General features: G+C 43.1%; 1 protein-coding gene and 1 long non-coding RNA gene across 12 annotated transcripts in view; both read right to left on the reverse strand.

Annotated features, from left to right (window-relative positions):
- Positions 1-23,464, reverse strand: part of KPNA1 (karyopherin subunit alpha 1) — a 134,146-nt gene that overhangs the window by 43,118 nt on the left and 67,564 nt on the right. For 10 of the 11 annotated variants that reach the window (XR_006276702.1, XR_006276698.1, XR_006276699.1 and 7 more), the window contains one exon: positions 14,425-14,513. Coding sequence is in view for 8 of the 11 variants with exons in the window: in XM_038387450.2 (XP_038243378.1) it covers positions 14,425-14,513 (89 nt within the window). In the remaining 3 variants the exon portion in view is untranslated. Of the gene's footprint in view, positions 1-4,401; positions 4,540-14,424; positions 14,514-23,464 lie in introns of all 11 variants that reach the window. The other variant, XM_043501029.1, reaches the window with a different exon arrangement.
- Positions 5,145-12,853, reverse strand: LOC122457236. The gene is made up of 3 exons (XR_006276711.1): positions 12,843-12,853; positions 12,623-12,624; positions 5,145-5,357 (listed from the first exon to the last, which is right to left on the reverse strand). It is a non-coding gene; the product is annotated as an uncharacterized LOC122457236 (long non-coding RNA).

Raw genomic sequence — 23,464 nt, forward strand, 5'->3', positions numbered from 1 at the left:
CACAAAGCTGGGAGGTATTGCCAATTCAGAGAAGGATCGGGATATCATACAGGAAGATCTGGATGACCTTGTAAACTTGAGTAATAGCAATAGGATGAAATTTAATAGTGAAAAGTGCAAGGTCATGCATTTAGGGGTAACAAGAATTTCTATTATAAACTGGGGACACATCACTTGGAAGTAACAGAGGAGAAGGACCTCGGAGTATTGGTTGATCACAGGATGACTATGAGCCGCCAATGTGATATGGCTGTGAAAAAAGCTAACGCGGCCTTGGGATGCATCAGGCGAGGTATTTCCAGGAGAGACAAGGAGGTGTTAGTACCATTATACAAGGCACTAGTGAGACCTCAGCTGGAATACTGATGTGCAGTTCTGGTCTCCCATGTTTAAGAAAGATGAATTCAAACTGGAACAGGTACAGAGAAGGGCTACTAGGATGATCCGAGGCATGGAAAACCTGTCTTATGAAAGGAGACTCAAAGAGCTTGGCTTCTTTAACCTAACCAAAAGAAGGCTGAAGGGAGATATGATTGCTTTCTATAAATATATCAGAGGGATAAATACCGTGGAGGGAGAAGAATTATTTAAGCTCAGTACCAATGTGGACACAAGAACAACTGGATATAAACTGGCCATCAGGAAGTTTAGACTTGAAATTAGACGAGGGTTTCTAACCATCAGAGGAGTGAAGTTCTGGAACAGCCTTTCAAGGGAAGCAGTGGGGGCAAAAGACATATCTGGCTTCAAGACTAAGCTTGATAAGTTTGTGGAAGGAATGATATAATGGGATAGCTTAATTCTGGCAATTAATTGATCTTCAACTATTAGCGGTAGATATGCCTAATGGCCTGTGATGGGATGTTAGATGGGTGGGATCGGAGTTACTACAGAGAATTCTTTCCTGGGTAGCTGGTGAGTCTTGCCCACATGCTCAGGATTTAGCTGACTGCCATATTTGGGGTCAGGAAGAAATTTTCCTCCAGGGCAGGTTGGCAGAGGCCCTGGGGGTTTTTAGCCTTCCTCTGCAGCATGGGGTAGGGGTCACTTGCTAGAGGATTCTCTGCACCTCTAAGTCTTTAACCCACAATCTGAGGACTTCAATAGCTCAGACATTGGTTAGAGTTTGTTACAGGAGTGGCCGGGTGAGATTTTGTGGCCTGTGTTATGCAGGAGGTCATACTAGACAATCATAATGGTCCTTTCTGACCTTAAAGTCTATGATTCTAACATATGTGGCTTGGCCTAGGCTCTCTCAAATACAAAACAATAGTAAATGTGGTTTTTCGAGATGTGTGGTCATTCCACTCTTGGGTGTGCATATGCCCCACGCAGGAAGATCTGATTCTTTAGAACAGCAGTTTATATGCATGTGGCCTGAGTGCCCTCTTGTTCCCCATAGCAGAGGACAATTTAGAGCGGGGTGATTGGAATCTGCACTCCGTTCCTTCACCTATAAGAATTCCATAGGTTAGAAGCAGGACTCCTGTTAGCTGGTATGGAAGGCAGGTTGTGGAATCTGTGTGGACAACATATAGATTCACAGATTCCAAGGCCCGAAGGGACCACTGTGATCATCTAGTCTGACCTCCTGTATAACACAGGACATAGAACTGCCCCAAAATAATTCCTAGAGGAGATCTTTTAGAAAAACGTCCAAACTTGATTTAAAAATAGTCAGTGATGGAAAATCCATCATGATCCTTGGTAAACTGTTCTCACTGTTAAAAATTTACACCTAATTTCCAGTCTGAATTTGTCTAGCTTCAGCTTCCAGCCATTGTATCATCTCATACCTTTCTCTGCTAGATTAGAGAGATTATTAAATATCTGTTTCCCCATGTAGATGTACAGTCTGTAAATATGTCACCCCTTAACCGTCTCTTTCTTATGCAAAATAGATTAAGTTATTTCAGTCTATCATATAAAGCATGTTTTCTAATCCTTTAACCATTCTCGTGGATCTTCACTACACTTTGCTGTATTAAAACGTATACTGCTTGTGCCCAGTTTACCAAGTGATCCACAATGCTCTGAATCATTGATCTGTCCTCTTCATTATTTTCCACTCCTCCAGTTTTGGGTCATTTGCAAATTTTATCAGTGATGATTTTACATTTTCTTCCAGGTCATTGACAAAACATGTTAAATAGCAAAGGACCAAGCATTGATTCTGGTGGGACTCCACTGGAAACATCTCCTTGATAACTCCCCATTTATAACTACATTTTGAGACTTGGATGGTAAGATCATATCTTTTATTGGACCAACTTCCATTGGTGAAAGAGACCAATATGGCTACAACAACACTGCAAACATTTTGAGATCTATCAGTTAGCCAGTTTTTAATCCATTTAATGTGTGCCATGTTAATTTTATACTGTTCAAGATTTTAAATAAAAATGTAGGGTGGTACCAAGTCAAAAGTCTTACAATGTTTAAGTATATTATATCAACACGATTACCTTTATCAACCAATTTTGTAACCTCATCAAAAAAAGATAAGGTTTGAAAAGATCCATTTCCCATAAACCCGTGGTGATTTGCATTACATCACCTGACATTAATTCCTTATCAATCAAGTCCCTTATCGGCCACTCCATTATCTTGCTTGGGATAGAATCATGGAAGATTACGGTTGGAAGAGACCTCAGGAGATCATCTAGTCAAACCCACAGCTCAAAGAAGGACCAACCCCCAACTAAATCATCCCAGACAGGGCTTTGTTAAGCCTGATCTTAAAAACATCAAAGGATGGAGGTTCCACCACCTCCCTAGGTAACCCATTCCAGTGCTTCACCACCCTCCTAGTGAAATAGTGTGTCCTAATATCCAACCTAGACCTCCCTCACTGCAACTTGAGACCACTGCTTCTTGTTCTGTCATTTGCCACCACTGAAAACAGCTGAGCTCCATCCTCTTTGGAACCCCAATTCAGGTAGTTGAAGGCTGCTATCAAATCCCCCCTTTACTATTCTCTTCTGCAGGCTAAATAACCCCAATTCCCTCAGCCTCTCCTTGTAAGTCATGTGCCCCAGCCCTGAATCATTTTCGTTGTCCTCCGCTGGACTCTCCCATTTGTCCACATCCCCTCTGTAGTGGGGTTTAAAGATGCTGGTTCTGGTGGGACCCAACTGAGAGTGCCAAAGTTCCTCCAGAGGTAAAAAGCAGGACTGAAGACCAGATAGAGGAGCTGCAGCAGCTTTTTATATTCTCTTGCCATGTGGTCTCTCTTTCTTTGTTCCAAAGACAAGCTGTCCATCACATGGCATGGAAAAACCTCAGTTTTGTCCATAGGCATGTCCCTGCATACCTTGCTGAGTCACAAGGCGTGTCTGCCTTCTCTCAATGGGTCAATTGTATAGCTGATGGTCCTTAATGGGCCATCAAGCAGGCTAGGCAGAGCTGACACCAACTTGTCTGGGGTGTCACCCAGAAGCATAGCACAAGTCTCAAATACAGACAGTATAGAGCCAATACTTATAACTTTAAATACAAAAATGATACATGCATACAGATCACATAATCATAACCAGCAAACCATAACCTTGTCTTAGACACCTTATTTGACCCCCTTTATAAAAGATTTGGTGCCACTACAGGACCTTGGTTGCAACCATGTTCTGTATGGTCCCAGTTCAAATCAATAACGTGACATGGGTGGACCAAAACTGGACGCAATACTCCAGATGTGGCATCAGTGCCGAATAGAGGAGAATAATCACTTCCCACGATCTGCTGGCAATGCTACTACTAATGCAGCCCAATATGCCATTAGCCTTCTTGCAACCAGGGCACACTGTTTACTCATATTCAGCTTCTCGTCCACTGTAATCCCCAGCTCCTTTTCTGCAGAACTGCTACTTAGCCAGTCGGTCCCCAGCCCGTAGCTGTACATGGGATTCTTCTGTCCTAAGTGCAGGACTCCACACTTGTCCTTGTTGAACCTCATCAGATTTCTTTTAGTCCAATCCTCCAATTTGTCTAGGTCACTCTGGACTCTCTCTCTACCCTCCAGCATATCTACCCCTCCCCACAGCTTAGTGTCATCTGCGAACTTGCTGAGGGTGCAATTAATCCCATCATCCAGATCATAAAGACGTTGAACAAAACTGGCCCCAGGACGGACTCCCTGGGGCACTCCGCTTGATACTGGCTGCCAATTAGACATCGAGCTGTTGATCACTATCCACTGAGCCCAACAACCTAGCCAGCTTTCTATCCACCTTATAGTTCATTCATCCCATCCATACTTTTTTAACTTGCTGGCAAGAATACTGTGGGAGACTGTATCAAAAGCTTTACTAAAGTCAAGATATATCACATCCACCGCTTTCCCCATATCCACAGAGCCTGTTATCTCATCATAGAAGGCAACCAGATTGGTCAGACATGACTTGCCCGTGGTGAATCCATGTTGACTGTTCCTGATCACCTTCCTCTCCTCCAAGTGCTTCAAAATGGTTTCTTTGAGGATCTGCTCCATGATTTTTCCAGAGACTGAGGTATGGCTGTAGCTTCCTGGGTTCTCCTCCTCCCCTTTTTTAAAAATGGGTACTATATTAGCCTTTTTCCAATCTCCGGGACCTCCCCTGATTGCCACGAGATTTCAAAGGTAATGGCCTTTCAAAGGTAAGCTGCAATCATATCAGCCAATTCCCTCAATACCCTCTGATGCATTAGATCTGGACCCATGGACTTGTGCATGTCCAGCTTTTCTAAATAGTCCTTGTCAGGTTTTCCCAAACACACTCTGAACTCTGGAGTGCAGATGTGGGACCAACATGAAAGACCCCCTAAGCTTATATTCTACCAGCTTAGGTTAAAACTACCAAGGCACAAATTCCTTTCCTTTTCCTTGGACAGTATTGCTGCCACCACCAAGTGATTTACACAAAAATTCAGGGAAAGGTCACTTGGAATCCCTGTCCCTGCAAAATATCCGCCCCAAGCCCCTTCATGTCCTTTCCTGGGGAGGCTTGAGAATAAACTACCAACTAGTTGCCTTAGCAGTGTGAGCACAGACCAGACGCTTTGTCTTCAGGACACTGAAATCAATCAGGTTCTTAAAAGAAGAACTTTATTTAGAAAGAAAAAAATAAAAATCACATCTGCAAAATCAGGATGGAAGGTAATTTTACAGGGTAATAAGATTTAAAACACAGAGGATTCCCCATTGGGTTCAGCTTCACAGTTACAAAAACAGGAATAAAACCATCTCTGTAGCACAGGAAAATTCACAAGCTAAAACAAAAGATAACCTAACTCATTTCCTTGCCCTACTTACAATTTGTGTGATATTTAGATGGATTATTCCAAGTAGATTTTCAGGAGATGTTGTACCTGCTTGGCTTCTCCTCCGTCCAAAGAGGGAACAACAAACAGAGCAGAAACAAAACCTTCCCCCCCGCAGATCTGAAAGTATCTTCTTTTCTCATTGGTCCTTCTGGTCAGGTGCCGACTAGGTTATTTGAACTACTTAACACCTTACAGGTAAGGCAATTTAGTATAGCTGCCAAGGAGGGATTTTATGCTACCCTTCTCTCTATATTTATGACAGTCCTTAACTTGTTCTTTCACCACTAAGGGCTGCTCACCTCCTCCCCATACCGTGCTGCCCAGAACAGCAGTGTGGGAGCTGACCTTGTGAAGACCAAGGCAAAAAAAAAAAAAAAAAAAAAAAAAAAGCATTGAGTACTTCAGCTTTTTCCACATCATCTGTCTCTAGGTTGCCTCCCCCATTCAGTAAGGGTCCCACACTTTCCCTGACCTTTTTCCTTCTTGCTAACATACCTGTAGAAACCCTTCTTGTTACCCTTCACATTCCTTGCTAGCTGCAACTCCAGTTGTGTTTTTGCCTTCCTGATTACATCCCTGCATGTTTGAGCAATATATTTATACTCCTCCCTAGTCATCTCACCAAGTTTCCACTTCTTGTAAGCTTCCTTTTTATGTTTAAGCTCACTGAAGATTTCACTGTTAAGCCCAGCTGGTCACCCGCCATATTTGCTATTCTTTCTGCACATCGGGAGGGTTTGTTCCTGCGCCACTTCTTTAAAATACAGCCAGCTTTCAACATCAGACTAACAAGCCTATAATTTACCATGTACCATTTTAAAAACTGACACAAAATTAGCTTTCTTCTATACTTCTGGAACTTCTCCAGTGCTCAAAGACTTACTGAAAATCAACATTAACGGCCCAGCAAGTGCCTCAGCCAGTTCTTTTAAAGCATCTCAGGGAACTAATTACTGAAAGGTAAGTAACTGTTGGTTTTTGTTTATTTATTGTTCATATATTCTGCTCTTGGTGACTAAAACAGAGTATCCCTACTAGTAGGAGGCAGGCCACAGGAGGCATACAGGAAGAGTGAGTATAGGAATGCCTTACAAAAAAAAGTGTCCAACATGCATGCTTGCATCAGGGAACAATAAATGTTAAAGGTGTGGATCTGTCCTACACAACTCTGATATGGGAATGTTATCTACACGGGCCATACAGGTTGCCTGAGCCTGTAGAAGGAGCTTTAATCTGTTCAGGTGGATTTTTCTTAGATAAAACAGTGACAGTCTAAGACACACTTGGATAGTCTAAGCCGTGGTCTATGTTACGAGATTAGGTTGAATTTAGTCGTGTTAGGTCAATTTTAAAATGAATGCGTCTACACAACCAACCCCGTTCCGTTGACCTAAAGGGCTCTCAAAATCGACTTCTGTACTCCTCCCAGCCGAGGGGAGTAGTGTTAAAATTGACCTTGCTAGATCGAATTTGGGGTAGTGCAGATGCAATTCAACAGTATTGGCCTCCGGGATCTATCCCAGAGTGCTCCAATGTGACCGCTCTGGACAGCACTTTCAACTCCAATGCACTAGCCAGGTACACAGGAAAAACCCCAAGAAACTTTGAATTACATTTCCTGTTTGGTCAGCGTAGTGAACTCAGCAGCACAGGTGACCATGCAGATCCCAAGAATTGCAAACGAGCTCCAGCATGGACCGAAAGGGAGATACTGGATCTGACTACTGTATGGGGAGAAGAATCTGTGCAGGCCGGACTCCAATCAAAAAGAAGAAATGCTAATCTATATGCCAAAATCGCACAGGGCATGATGGAGGATGTTGGGGAGATTCCAAAACCTAAGCCGTCCATTGTAGGTGACAAATCTGAGGAATTGTCACAGATTGAAGTGTCACTAGAGGAGGTTTTGGAATTAATTGAGAAACTTAACAGTAACAAGTCACCAGGACCAGATGGCATTCACCCAAGAGTTCTAAAAGAACTCAAATGTGAAACTGCGGAACTATTAACTATGGTTTGTAACCTGTCCTTTAAACCTGTACCCAATGACTGGAAGATAGCTAATGTAACGCCAATATTTAAGAAGGACTCTAGAGGGGATCCTGGCAATTACAGACCGGTAAGTCTAACGTCAGTACCGGGTAAATTAGCTGAAACAATAGTAAAGAATAAAATTGTGAGACAAATAGAACATAAATTGTTGTGCAAAAGTCAACATGGTTTCTGTAAAGGGAGATCATGTCTTATCTCTTAAAGTTCTTTGAAGGGGACAACAAACAAGTGGACAAGGGGGATCCAGTGGACATAGTGCACTTAGATTTCCAGAAAGCCTTTGACAAGGTCCCTCACCAAAGGCTCTTACGTAAATTAAGTTGTCATGGGATAAGAGGGAAGATCCTTTCATGGATTGAGAACTGATTAAAAGACAGGGAACAAAGGGTAGGAATAAATAGTAAATTTTCAGAATGGAGAGGGGTAACTAGTGGTGTTTCCCAAGGATCAGTCCTAGGACCAATCCTATTTAACTTATTCATAAATGATCTGGAGAAAGGGGTAAACAGTGAGGTGGCAAAGTTTGCAGATGATATTAAACTGCTCAAGATAGTTAACACAAAAGCAGACTGTGAAGAACTTCAAAAAGATCTCACAAAACTAAGTGATTGGGCAACAAAATGGCAAAGGAAATTTAATGTGGATAAATGTAAAGTAATGCACATTGGGGAAGAAAACCCCAACTATACGTACAATATGATGGGGGCTAACTTAGCTACAATTATTCAGGAGAAAGATCTTGGAGTCATCGTGGATAGTTCTCTGAAGACAGGCATTTTGGGATGTATAAGTAGGGGCATAGCGAGCAGATCGAGGGACGTGATCGTTCCCCTCTATTCGACACTGGTGAGGCCTCATCTGGAGTACTGTGTCCAGTTTTGGGCCCCACACTACAAGAAGGATGTGGATAAATTGGAAAGAGTACAGCGAAGGGCAACAAAAATGATTAGGGGTCTAGAGCACATGACTTATGAGGAGAGGCTGAGGGAGCTGGGATTGTTTAGTCTGCAGAAGAGAAGAATGAGGGGGGATTTGATAGCTGCTTTCAACTACCTGAAAGGGGGTTTCAAAGAGGATGGCTCTAGACTGTTCTCAATGGTAGCAGATGACAGAACGAGGAGTAATGGTCTCAAGTTGCAATGGGGGAGGTTTAGATTGGATATTAGGAAAAACTTTTTCACTAAGAGGGTGGTGAAACACTGGAATGCGTTACCTAGGGAGGTGGTAGAATCTCCTTCCTTAGAGGTTTTTAAGGTCAGGCTTGACAAAGCCCTGGCTAGGATGATTTAACTGGGACTTGGTCCTGCTTTGAGCAGGGGGTTGGACTAGATGACCTTCTGGGGTCCCTTCCAACCCTGATATTCTATGATTCTATGATCCCCGCAGTGTACAGCAGCAATCTAAAAAGCAAACGGGATGTTACGAATCGTTAAAAAAGGGATAGAGTCTAAGATGGAGAATATCTTATTTCCCTTCTCTAAGTCCATGGTACGCCCATATCTTGAATACTGCATACATATGTGGTCTCTTCATCTCAAAAAAGATATACAGGCATTAGAAAAGGTTCAGAAACAATTAAAATGATGAGGGGTTTGGAATGGGTCCCATATGAGGAGAGGTTAAACAGGCTAGGACTTTTCAGCTTGGAAAAGAGAAGACTAAGGGGGGGATATGAGAGAGATATATAAAATCATGAGTGGTGCAGAGAAAGTGAATAAGGAAAAGTTATTGACTTGTTCCCATAATATAAGATCTAGTGGCCACCAAATGAAATTAATGGGCAGCAGGTTTAAAACAAATAAAAGAAAGTTCTTCTTCACTCAGCGCACAGTCAACCTGTGGAACTCCTTGCCTGAGGAGGTTGAGAAGGCTAGGTCTATAACAGGGTTTAAAAGAGAACTGAATAAATTCATGGAGGTTAAGTCCATTAATCGCTATTAGCCAGGATGGGCAAGGAATGGTGTTCCTAGCCTCTGTCTGTCAGAAGGTGGAGATGGATATCAAGAGAGAGATCACTTGATCATTATCTGTTAGGTTTACTCCCTCTGGGGCACTTGGTATTGGCCACTGTTGGTAGACAAGATACTGGGCTGGATGGATCTTTGGTCTGACCCAGTATGGCCATTCTTATGTTCTTATGGAGAGAGGCTACACCAGGGACACACAGCAGTGCCGTGTGAAAGTTAAGGAGCTCAGGCAAGCCTACCAAAAGACGAAGAGGCAAACGGTCACTCTGGGTCAGAGTCCCACAGATGCCGCTTCTATGATCAGCTGCATGGCATTCTAGGGGGGGATCCTACTACTACCCCACTGCTGTCCGTGGACACCTGCAAGCAGGGAGTCTCACGCAACACGGAGGAGGATTTTGTGGATGAGGAAGAGGAGGAGGAGGAGAAGGTGCAGCAGGCAGGTGGTGAATCCATTCTCCCCGGCAGTCGGGACCTTTTCATCACCCTGGAGCCAATACCCTCCCAAGGCAGGATACCCGACCCTGAAGCCGGAGCTGGTAGCTCTGGTGAGTGCACATTTGTAACTACAGTACAGGGTTTAAAAGGAATAGTGTTTAATGTTTGATTTTTCCTGAAGAATTGGGATGCATTCGCAGCCAGTACAGCTATTGGAAAAGTCTGCTAACGTGTCTGGGGACGGAACGGGAATCCTCCAGAAACATCTCCGTGAAGCTTTCCTGGAGGTACTCTGAAAGTCTTTGCAGGTTTCTTGGGAGCGCTGCCTTATTTCGTCCTCCACTTTACGACGCCAAGCCAGCAGCAAGTACTCTGGAATCATTGCAGCACAAAGCATGGCAGCGAATGGTGCTGGGTTTTGTCACATTCAAGCAATATTCAGTCTATATCTTTCTGTGTTAGCCTCAGGAGACTGATATCATTCATGGTCACCTGGTTGAAATCGGGGAATTTTTTAAGGGAACAGCAAAAGGACCCCGTTTGTGCTGGGTTGTTTGTGCTTGGCTAAAAGGGATCACCCCAGAGAATAGCCATGCAGTGGGGAGAGAGGTGAAGGGATCATTCTAGAGAATAGCCACATGGTGGGATGTGGAGAGGTGTGTGCTGCACATCCACCTGAAAACTGCAGCCCCTCCTTTTAAATGGCAAACCCAACTGAAATTGTTTACTATGGGAAAAGATAGCGCTACAGTTTGAAAACATTCCCACATGTTATGAAGGTGGAAGAAGCCAACCCTGCATACCAAAAGGTTTACCATGGCAGCCTGGAAACCGAATTCTGTTGCCCAGCCATTTGTGATGTGTCACCATACTGGCAGGCGCTCAATATAAAAGGTAAAATGTGACCTTGTACCTAAAGCACGTGTGCTGTCTGCTGTGAATTGCTTGATTCACTGTGAAAGAATCTCCCTTTTGTTCTCAGAAATGTATCTTAAATTTTACTCTCCCTTTTTATCTCCCCTCAGGTGCAAATGTTGCTATGCCCCCCCATCTCCGTCCCTGAGGTTATTGCGTTTTTTTTCATCTTCTAATCTGAACTCACGATGACATGTTTTTCGAGCTCATGCAGTCCTCACGCACTGATAGGGCACAGCTGAATGCATGGAGGCATTCAGTGGCAGAGACCAGGAAAGCATTAAGTGAGTGCGTGAGAAGAGGCAGGATGCAATGCTAAGGCTAATGGGGGAGTAAATGGACATGCTCAGGCATCTGTTGCAGCTGCAGGAAAGCCAACAAGAGCACAGACTGCTGCTCCATTCACTGTACAACCGCCTGCCCTCCTCCCCAAGTTAGATATCCTCCTCACCCAGATGCCCAAGAACGGGGGGGGGGGAGGGAAAGGGGGAGGCTCCAGGCGTCCAGACACTCCACTCCAGAGGATGGCCCAAGCAACAGAAGGCTGTCATTCAAACACTTTTGATTTGTAGTGTGGCTACAATAAACAATGTGTCCCTATCCTTTACTCCTCCACCCCACCCTGGCTACCTTGTCAGTTATCTCACTTTTTTTTTTAAACTAATAAAGAAAGAATGCATGGTTTCAAAACAATAGTGACTATTTCCCTTGTCAGCTGTGATCGAAGGCGGGAGGGTGGTTGGCTTACAAGGAATTAAAATCAACCAAGAGGGCTGGTTTGTAGCAAGGAGAAACACACACAGCTGTCAAACCATAGCCTGGCCAGCGACAAAACTGATTTTCAAAGCCTCTCTGATGCGCAGCGCGTCTTCCTGAGCTCTTCTGATTGCCCTGGTGTCTGGCTGCTCAAAATTGGCCATCAGGCGATTTGCCTTAACCTCCCACCCCGTGATAAACATCTCTCCCGTACTCTCACAGATATTATGGTGCACACAGCAAGCAGCAATAAAAATGGGAATATTGGTTGCGCTGAGGTCTGATCTAGTCAGCAAACAGCGCCCGGGAGCTTTTAAATATCCAAAGGAACATTCTACCACCATTCTGCACTTGCTCAGCCTATAGTTGAACTGCCTCTTAGTACTGTCCAGGATGCCTGTGTATGGCTTCATAAGCCATGGGAGCAAGGGGTAGTCTGGGTCCCCAAGGATAACTATTGGCATTTCAACATCCTCAATGGTAATTTTCTGGTCTGGGAAGTAAGTTCCTTCTTGCAACTGCTTGCACAGCCCGGAGTTCCTGAAGATGTGAACGTCATGCACCTTTCCTGGCCATCCCACATTGTTGCCGGTGAAAGATCCCTTGTGATCCACCAGTGCTTGCAGCACCATTGAGAAATACTCTTTAGCGTTTGCCCTCCTTATCTGTCGGAGTGGAATGCAGTTGTTGCTGTCTGGACCGTTCCGTTGCTGCCTGCACCATGAGGGAACTGGGTGGCGGTGTGAGAAAAAAAAACTCTGACCCCCCCCCCACCTGGTACCTCTTCTCTGCCCCCTTGGGGGATAGGCGTGTAAGTGGCCAGGGTATGCCAAACTGTTCAAGCTGGTTAGAGAATAGCAACCCTGATGGTACCAAGAAATGAAGGCTGTCCAGGAGCTGATGCTGTTTGTCTTGTACCTCCTCCATTAGACCATGAAGCTCATCCGCCACCCTTCGCAGGAGTTCTTGGAATTGCCGAAAGTCATCTGGGAGTAAGGGGAAAGTTGAAGTTACTGAAGCATCTGGAGAGGACAATGGGAAATGCTCTTGCTCTGGTAGTACCATCAGAACCAGTGGTTCGCCCTCCACAACCAGTTTGGAGCGCCTACTCAATGATGCCCTAAGTGGGGACAAGGAGTGAAGCCTTCCTTGACAAACAGGTGGGTTACAAGAGTGGGTGCTGGGGCCAGGATCACCACTCGGGCCAACAAGATGGAGCGATGGAGCTGGCTGATGTTGCAGAGGATCCCATGGAAAGGGCAACCAGCGACTTCCCTACTGCTGGAGAGGAACGTACTGCCATGCTGCTGGCAGTCCTTTCAGGTATTCATACTGTCACTAGGGAACAGGCAGCCCTTGTGCACCATCAGAATGCTCCGATGACAAGAACTCGGATCCCGGTTCCAATGGCAGTACGGTCGGAAGAGTGTGAACCACAGGAGGACAAGCAAAAGCGTCACCTGACACAAGTCCTGGATAGGAGATCGGACCTCTCTAGGTGCAGATGGCAGGGGAAGGTGTGGACATCTCTGTTCCCCTAGGATGAACTGCTCATGTGGCTCTGGTGCGTTCTCCAATTGCCTCAGCATTAATCATACCCATTCCATAGCTGGAGCCAGCGCCGAAGCAGAGGACTGTCCCAGAACTAAAGAATCCTTGTCTTAAGGGAGGCCAACACTGATGGCGTGCGGGGCTCGATATTGGTGGATCCAGTGGTTTGCAGGATTTTTTGTTGTGCTTGTGCGCCTTGGAACACTCTGTCCCTCCATGCTGGAACTTGTAGAAGGCGCATCATCCTTCAGTTTGGAGGAAGATTTACTACCATGCTTACGTGCATTCTTCCTTGCCTCCCAACTAGGCACTGGCATGGGGTCCATAGCAGTGGTACTACCAGAGCCGGACTATCTCTGGAGCCGGAGGTGCACTCCTGGCTTTCTCAGGCTGATGTACAGGGGGCTTCCCTGGCCTGGATCCAACTGAGGCCCCATGTCAACTTCCATGAGGCATTTCTTGAGGCAGAGAGCCTTGCCTTTTCAGGTACAGCTTGGGAAGGACTGGCAGATACTGCACCTGGATGAAATGTGGACTTCTTCTAAGCAGTAAAGGCAGAGTTGGTGCTTGTCACTGACAGAGAACAAACATGGGCAAGAGGCACAGAGCTTGAATCCTGGTGTCTTAGGCATAATCCAGTATCCATGTGTGGGTATGTGCTACCCAAACCAAAGACTCCAACAGCACTGAGATGAACGTTGGTGCTATGGATCTTTGTGTGAGAACATTCAGTGCCGTGACTCCTGGTGCCGAAATGCTTGGTACCAGAATGACTGGTGCAGAAGATGACATCTTCCTAGAAGTACTGAATGCAGTGCTGTTCTTGGATGAGAAGAGAGAGTCTGTACTGACCTGGATTTCAGTAACATAGCACTGGTATGGGAGTCCACCTTAAGACTTTGAGAGGGGTGAGTCTAGTAGAGGCATTCCGTCCCCTCTCTGGAGCGGGAGATTGGGAAAAAGCTTCAAATAGTAGAAAATACAGCAGCATGTGTTTAGCAACACACATCAGCTCATGCTCTGGTCTCTGCACTGGCTGCCCATCAAATACAATTCCGTTCCAAATCTCATTCCTGCAATCCACTGTAACAAGAACTGCTGTCCAACAGGGAAGACACACAAGAACATTCACAGAAGCTGGACCTAAACTCTGGTACCAAGATGGATAAAAAAAATTTTTTTTTAAATAAAATCTGATTTTTTACTTAAATGAAATGGTTTTATTTAAATACATTTTTTCTTTAAAAATAAACCTATATAGAATTAAACTTCAAATTATGTCTACCTAAATCAAGGTCTAAACTTACTATGTGTAACTGCAAGGTTAAACATACTACATATTATATATAATTGTCTGGGTTGTCTTGTCATGTCTGGCCAATGTAGGTCCTTCAGTACTATTGCCAGTATCTTGAGCAAGATACAAAGTAAACCAAAACAGACTTACTGCAATAGAGTGGGTAGGATGTTGCAGTCCAACACGTAGTCTCTGCACATGGTACTGTCTCCAGCAATATTGCCAAGTGCCCATACTGCCTGTGAAGAAAGAACAAACAAAATACCTGCTTTTATTTTATTTTTTTTTTTAAACTCAAGCAAGGTTTTCCTTTATAGTGTATGTGTAGGAGTACAAGATATTCTGTGCTAATGCTGACATCCTAGCTAACTTACAGAGGGGAAATATATTCCAGTTGTGAGGTATGGATATACAGCCTGGCTCATCTGGAAATACCAACAAAGGGATGTTCTTACTAACAAGGGCCAAAACAATATTAGCAAAAAGAAAAGGAGTACTTGTGGCACCTTAGAGACTAACAAATTTATTTGAGCATAAGCTTTCGTGAGCTACAGCTCACTTCATCGGATGCATATTAACAATATTAGCATTTCCTGAAAATTACAAGGGGATGCATTCTGTACACAACCACATTAGCAACAGTGGGAGAAAAGAATCAAGACCCAAATGCATAGCCAAGCCAATATTCAGAGCCCAAGCCTCAAGAAATTTACAAGTCCCTTGGCATATACTCTTGGAAAGAAAGCCAGGTGAGGCAGAACCAAAATATTGCCTACAAGCTGCACACTGGACATATATGGTTGGAAAATCAAGACAGATGTCCAACAAGTTTTTAGAATGTATTGGGGACAACTTTTTGTTTCAGAAAGTGGAGGATGTAACTATGCGGGTGGCTATTTTAGATTTGATTCTGACTAATAGGGAGGGAACTCTTGCGAATCTGAAGGTGGAAAGCAACTTGGGTGAAAGTGACAATGAAATTATAGAGTTCCTGATTCTAAGGAATGGCAGGAGTGAGAGCAGCAAAGTAAAGAGAGAAACTTCAAAAAAGCAGATTTCAACACATTCAAGGAACTCATAATTATGATTCCAAGGAAAGGAAATCTTAGGGAAATGGGAGTTCCAGAGAGCTGGCAGTTTCTAAAAATGCAATATTAAAGGCACAACGGCAAACTAACCTGATCTGGAGGAAAGGTGGGAAGAGTAGTAAGAGACCAATATGGCTTCGTCAGGTACTCTTTAAGGAACTAAAAATCAAAAACGAATCACGCACGAAGTGGAAACAAGAACAAATTGCTAAGGATGAGTATAAAAGAACAGACAAAAACAGAAAGACAGAAGCACAAAATGAATTACAACAAGCAAGGGACGTAAGAACAGGTTCTATAAATACATTAGAAGTAAGAGAGCAATGTAGGAAAGTGTAGGTCCATTACTTAGAGCAGGAGAGCAAATAATGGATGACACAGAGAAGGCTGATGTGTTCCTTTTACACTTCAGCTTTCACTAAAAAGTTAATTGAGACCAGATGCTTAAAACAATATTAACAATAGGGAAAGAACAGGTTAAAGAATACTTAGATAAGTTAGATGTATTCAAGTCAGAAGGACGTCATGAAATTCACCCTAGTACTTAAATTAGCCCAAGCAATCTCTGAACCATTAGAGATTATTTTTGAAAGTCATGGAGAATGGGTGAGATCCCAGAGGACTGGAGAAAGGACAACATAATACCTATCACCAAAATGTGGAAAAGGGGACCTGAGGAATTATAGACCAGTCAGCCTAACTTGATACCCAAAAAGATCCTTGAACAAATTATTAAACAATTTATTCAGTCCTGGAGTAATAGCTATTATAGATTTGTCAAGAACAAATCATAATGATCTAACCTAATCTCCTTCTTCGACAGGGTAAGCATCCTAGTGGATGTGTAGGGGGAGAAGCGGACACGATATATCTAAAATGTAGTGAGTCTTTAGAAACTGTCCCATGTGACATCTTCATAAGAAAACTAGGAAATATGGCCTAGACAAAATGACTTCTGAGGAAAGTCTGAAAGCACAGGTCACATTTAGTTTAGAGAGGAAAAGGTGGAGGGGGGGCATAGTTTTCAAATATATAAAACGCTATAAAGAGGATGGTTGGTGATCAATGTTCTCCATATCTACCAATGGTAGGATGAGAAGCAATCGACTTAGTTTGCAGCTAGGAAGATTCAGGATAAATATTAGGAATAATTTATTAATTATATGGATAGTTAAGCACTAGCACAGATTACCTAAGGATGTTGTGGAATCCCCATCACTGGAGGTTTTTAAAGTTAGACAAACACCTTTCTGGGATGGTCTAGATATATTTAATCCTGCCTCAGTATGGGTGGATGGACTAGATGATCTTGAGATCTCTTCCAGCCCTAAATTTCTGATTCCGTGTGATTCACTAGCAGATGTCAAAAGAAGAGATGCGACTTCTCTGTCCTGAGATTATCAATACTCCCAAGGACCGGCTTTTTTTCTTTTAAATTTACTTTGGGAATGATGCTATGACAGTTGTGAGGTCTACTTGTCTAAATTAAAAGCACAATATTAGGTCTCATCCAAAAAAGCTCCCAACTTCATAAACTCATTTGACTGGAAATTGTAGCTATTGGGAAGTCTACTTTAATGGAAGTATAAGGTCATCTTTTGCAAGGGTTCAATATGGGTAGGGCTGTAAGAAGCAGAATATTCTGCATTTGTACAGTGCCTAGCACAATGTCCAGATGACAGAACGAGGAGTAATGGTCTCAAGTTGCAATGGGGGAGGTTTAGATTGGATATTAGGAAAAACTTTTTCACTAAGAGGGTGGTGAAACACTGGAATGCGTTACCTAGGGAGGTGGTAGAATCTCCTTCCTTAGAGGTTTTTAAGGTCAGGCTTGACAAAGCCCTGGCTGGGATGATTTAACTGGGACTTGGTCCTGCTTTGAGCAGGGGGTTGGACTAGATGACCTTCTGGGGTCCCTTCCAACCCTGATATTCTATGATTCTATGATTCTATGATTCCATTCCACAACAGGGGCTGTTAGATGCTGCTGCTATACTAATGAACAACAACAATGAGGTTCCAATGTTGTGTTCTATGATCTTGTGGGATTGGAATAAGGGTTGCTTCCCAAGAAACAATTTAACAATGCGATTTGTACCCAACTTCCTTTTCTTGAACATACTGATAATATTACACTGCAAAGACTTGACATTTTGCTTTGAAATGCTTACACATCCAACATTAAGGCTCTCCTGGAGGAATTCAAAGCTATGATTCACTTGTTAAATATGGTAGTTAAACCATGGACTTTGCTTCGTCCAACAGAATAAGTTTTATTTGTTATCTTCTTTTTAGAGTCCATGAGAGTGATAATCACATCATCCAAGTATCCATTTTGAATCACTCTGGTCCTGGATGGAGGACTGTATTTTGCAATAGCATATCTCCTCTGTGAGCCACATACACTTGAAGGTCCAGTGTTAGATTCATCAGGTTTGAGAGTCATAGCATCTTCATATAGGAAGGCTATAACAATATTCCTGACATCTCCTGTTCCTGTCTTTTCCACTGCTCCCCAGAACCATACAAAAGCTGGAAGGCATATAGCAGAGAGATTGTCCAACTTTGCACGAGGTCATATTCCACCTCACATCCTAGGTCCTGACACAAGGAAAAGCCGCAGGACACATTACTGCTGTTTCCAGATCACCAGCCCATCAAATTGACAATGTATGAGGACACTTCTGGGTGTTCCACTCTTCTTAATCAAATTTCTCCCATGTGATGGCAGTGCAGATAGAGATAGGAATGTTTGCTCTGCCCAGAAGTAGTTGATGTGTCAGAACCTTAATAACAAAAGGGGAGGGTGAAAAGTGGGAATATATGAGCACTTGTTTAGGACAACATAAAAATGCTGAGTACAAAATTAATCAAGAAACCAAAGAATGTGAAGAGAAGTAGTTCTTTAAATTGCCTATACACCAATGTTAGGAAGGGAACAAACAAGAGGAACTGGAAATGTTCACTTATGAACATTACATTTAATCTAGCTGGTATTACTGAAACCTGGTAGGAGGATTCACAAATTAGGATATTTAGGAAGGATTGAGTGGGCAAAATTGGAAGCGGGAGCGGCTCTCTATGCCAAAAACGGCATTACCTGTTTCCAAGTCACTGACAATGCAGAAGAGGATGGTCTTCAATGTTTATGAATCAACGTTTTAACAGATAAAGTGCAAGATGGTGTACCAGTAGGTGTCACCTACAGATCACCAAATCTCACTAGAGAATAGAGTAACCAGCTCCTTAAGCTGCTATATAATATGTAGGAAAAGAAACTGCATTATCATGGGGGACTTCAGTTGAAGTGGCAAATGCTGGAGGTCTCATGATCCCACTACTGAAAGCTCCCTGGAATTTCTAAACATTACAGATAACAGTTTTCTAAGTCAAGAAATGTTGCATCCAGCAAGGTGATTTCTATATTAGATGTCATCTTGACAGATAAAGAGGAATTCATCGCAGTACTAAAAACATGGGCTTATGGAATTAACTTGATAACTTTTCTGATGAGATTACCAGTCTGATTGATAAAGGTAATAGTGTCCATCAGGGTGGATAAAAATTGAAGATTTTTTTAAAAAAAAACCTCACCCTAAAAAACTGATTTTTTTTTTTGATAAAATGCTTTTTGAGGGAAAAAACCTTTCTAAAGATATTAATATACATTATAGCTCAAAGATATGGAATAGGGATTATAAATTTTAATTTCATAGTATGAGACAATATATTCATGCAATGTTTAAGAAAAGTTTTGTAAATGAGTTCCAATAATTCATGGATTAGGGACCCAATTTTATGGAGTTCCAGGGGCTTCTGTATAGATTATTTAGGTTAATCTTTCTATCTACCCAATGGGACTCAGTGCTCAGTCTAGAAGATATCATCAGAGATGCTTAGTTTTGCAGTTCTCAAACTGTGGATTTGTGTCTCCAGAGATAACATAACATGCTTGTTAACAGCAAAAATGGTTTTAAATAAATAAATAAAATAAATAAATATAGAGGTGAGAAACAACAGACCTCAACCCTATTGTCCCTCTGCAAATTTGTTTACACAGAATCAATCCCTTACCTCTCTCTAAAAGCGCAAAGTTTCAAAAAGTACAATGAATAGAAGATTGTTGGGAGCGGAATAGATCTGGACAAGGAGAAGAAATCTGGAGATAAACGTGAGAAGGGAGGGACAGGCAGTAGAAAAAAAAAAGTGAAATTGTGAGCAGCATATTCCAGAAGTCTTGAGGTCTTTCCGAGTGTAGCCTTCATTGATCTGAGATCTACCATACCATTCTCTCAATAGAAGGGAGAGCCTATAATGGCAACAGGCCTTACAAGAGACCCAGTTTAGGAATACGAACCATTCAATAAATATATATGTTTGCTGATGATGTTTTAAAGAAAATCACATCAGTGAACTTGTGAAAATCACTTAAGCACTTGGATTCAGAGAGATTATTGAAGTGATAATCTCACTTTTAAACAGTAGTAGCTTTTTCTGCCGGTGGTGTTACAATATTTTCTTCCTTTGGACTAATTCATTCCAAACTGAGAAATCGTTTGGGACATGAAAAAGCAGGAAAGCTTGTTTTTCTTTTCCAGATTTTGAACAAACAGAAAAACAAATGTGAAGACGACTGAGTTAACTGGAGAAGCCAATATTTTAAGTTTCTCATGTTGACCTGGCTGATGGTCGAATTAATTTTTGTTGTTTTTTTTTTTAAATATTTCATTTAACTATCTTAGTTAAAAACAATTTTAACAAAAACAAATTTTAAACATTTTATACATTCACCTCCCAATGACTTCATAATAACTGCTTTAATTACCCTTGGTAAATCAAATAACCAAACAATCATTCATTTTCAGATATAGCTGTAAAAGCTAATCTGAAAAGTTTTCAAAATAAATCACTTTAAAAATGTATAGTGTGTAACTTCTAAAAATGAAATCTACATTTATCTCTTAGTTGTGAAGAATATGTATTAAGGATATAACAACCAACAAGAATGCACTTTTATGTACAAATCCATGATTAAATCGAGTCTTCCTGACTGAACTGATTTAAATCACTAATTTAAATCAAATCCACTCTGGTATCCATGCAACAGAGCTTTGTAAGACAGCTGACTTGGTACCACACAGCATTCTGATTAAAAAACTAGAATAATACAAAATCAGTGTGGATGAAAACTAGCTAACTGATAGGTTTCAAAGTGTAACTGTAACTGGGAAATCATCTACAAGCATGTGTGCTGCCCTGGTCTACACTACAGGGTTAGGTCAAATTTAGCCATGTTAGGTCGATATAATAATGAATTGCGTCTACACAAGCAACCTCGTTCCGTCGACTTAAAGGGCTCCTAAAATCGACTTCTGTACTCCTCCCCGGCAAGGGGAATAGCGCTAAAATCGACCTTGCTGGGTCGAATTTGGCGTAGTGCGGACGCAAATCGATAGTATGCGCCTCCGGAATCCATCCCAGAGTGCTCCAATTTGACCGGTCTGGACAGCACTTTCAAATCCGATGCACTAGCCAGGTACACAGGAAAAGCCCCAGGAACTTTTGAATTTAATTTCCTGTTTGCTCAGCGTGACGAGCTCAGCAGCACAGGTGACCATACAGTACCCCCCAGAATCGCAAACGAACTCCAGCATGGAGCCAACGGGAGACAATGGATCTGATTGCTCTATGGGGAGAATAATCTGTGCAGGCAGAACTCCGATCAAAAAGATGAAATACTAATATATATGCCAAAAATCGCACAGGGCATGATGGACAGAGGCTACAACACGGACACACAGCGGTGCCGTGTGAAAGTCAAGAAGCTCAAGCAAACCTATCAAAAGACAAAGGAGGCAAATCGTCGCTCTGGGTCAGAGTCCCACAGATGCCGCTTCTGTGATCAGCTGCATGGCATTCTGGGGTGGGGAATCCTACTACTACCCCACTACTGTTCGTGGACACCTGCAAGCGGGGAGTCACACGCAACACAGAGGAGGATTTAGTGGATAAGGAGGAGGAGGAGAATGTACAGCAGGCAAGCGATGAATCCGTTCTCCCCAACAGCCAGGAACTTTTCATCATCCTGGAGCCAATACCCTCCCAAGGCGGGATACCCGACCCTGAAGGCAGAGAAGGCACCTCTGGTGAGTGCACATTTGTAACTGCAGTACAGGGTTTAAAAGCAATAGTGTTAAATGTTTGATTTGCCCTGAAGAATTGGGATGCATTCGCAGCCAGTACAGCGACTGGAAAAGTCTGTTAATGTGCCTGGGAATGGAGTGGGAATCCTTCAGGGACATCTCCATGAAGCTCTCCTGGAGGTACTCTGAAAGCCTTTGAAGAAGGTTTCTGGGGAGGGGTCCCTTATTTCGTCCTCCACAGTTGGACACTTTACCATGCCAAGCCAGTAGCAAGTAGTCTGAAATCACTGCAGCACAAAGCATGGCAGCGAATGATCCTGGGTTTTGGTCACATTCAAGCAACATTCGATCTTTATCTATTTGTGTTACCCTCAGGAGATTGATATCGTTCATGGTCACCTGGTTGAAATGGGGGAATTTTTGTAGGGGAACAGTAAAAGGACCCCATTCATGCTGGGCTGTTTGTGCTTGGCTAAAAGGGAGCATCCCATAGCCACACGGCAGGGGGAAGGGGGAAGGAATCATCCCAAATAGCCATGCAGTGGGGTGGGGGAAGGTGTGTGCTGCACATTCATCCAAAAACCGCAGCCCCTCCTTTTAAATGGCAAACCCAACCGAAATTGCTTGCTATGGGAAAGGATAGCTCTACAGTTTGAAAACATTCCCACATGTTATGAAGGCGTTAGAAGCCAAACCCCCATACCCTTTGCCTTATGGCTGCATGGAAACCAAATTCTGTTGCCCAGCCATGTGTGATGTGTCACCATATCAGCAGGCGCTCAATATCATAGGTAAAATGTGAGCTTGTACCTAAAGCACATGTGCTGTCTGCTGTGAATTGTTTGATTCACTGTGAAAGAGTCTCCTTTTTGTTCTCAGAGATGCATCATCTTAAATTTTACTCTCCCTTTTTATCTCCCCACAGGTGCAAATGTTGCTATACCCCCATCATCTCCGTCCCTGAGGTTATAGCAGATTAGAAGATGAAAAAAAATGCACTCGCAATGACATGTTTTCCGAGCTCATGCAGTCTGCCAGCACTGATAGGGCATAGCTGAATGCATGGAGGCATTCAGTTGCAGAGGCCAGGAAAGCATTAAGTGAGCACGATGAGAAGAGGCAGGATGCAATGCTAAGGCTAATGGGGGAGCAAACGGACACGCTCAAGCGTCTGTTGCAGCTGCAGGAAAGCAACAAGAGCACAGATGGCTGCTCCATCCACTGTACAAGCACTTGCCCTCCTCCCCAAGTTAGATATCCTCCTCACCCAGATGCCCAAGAACGCGGGGGGTGGGGTGGGGTGGGGTGGGGGAGGCGGTTCTGGACACGCAGACACTTCACTCCAGAGGATGGCCCAAGCAACAGAAGGCTGTCATTCAAACACTTTTGATTTGTAGTGTGGCTACCATAAGCAATGTGCCCTTGTCCTTCCCTACTCCCCCACCCCACCTGGACTACCTTATCAGTTATTTCCCTTTTTTTTTTTAATTAATAAAGAAAGAATGCATGGTTTCAAAACAATAGTGACTATTTCCTTTGCCAGCTGTGATCAAAGGGGGGAGAGTGGTTGGCTTACAGGGAATTAAAATCTACAAAGGGGACTGGTTTGCAACAAGGAGAAACACACACAACTGTCACACCATAGTCTGACCAGTCATGAAACTGGTTTTCAAAGCCTCTCTGATGCGCAGCGCACCTAGCTGTGCTCTTCTAATCACCCTGGTGTCTGGCTGTTCAAAATTGGCAGCCAGGTGATTTGCCTCAACCTCCCACCCAGCCATAAATGTCTCTCCCTTACTCTCACAGATATTATGGAGCACACAGCAAGCAGCAATAACAATGGGAATATTGGTTGCACTGAGGTCTGACCTAATCAACAAAAAGCACAAGCAAGCTTTTAAACGTCCAAAGGCACATTTTACCACCATTCTGCACTTGCTCAGCCTATAGTTGAACTGC

This window comes from Dermochelys coriacea, chromosome 1 (assembly GCF_009764565.3).
Source record: "Dermochelys coriacea isolate rDerCor1 chromosome 1, rDerCor1.pri.v4, whole genome shotgun sequence".
NCBI lineage: Eukaryota > Metazoa > Chordata > Testudines > Dermochelyidae > Dermochelys > Dermochelys coriacea.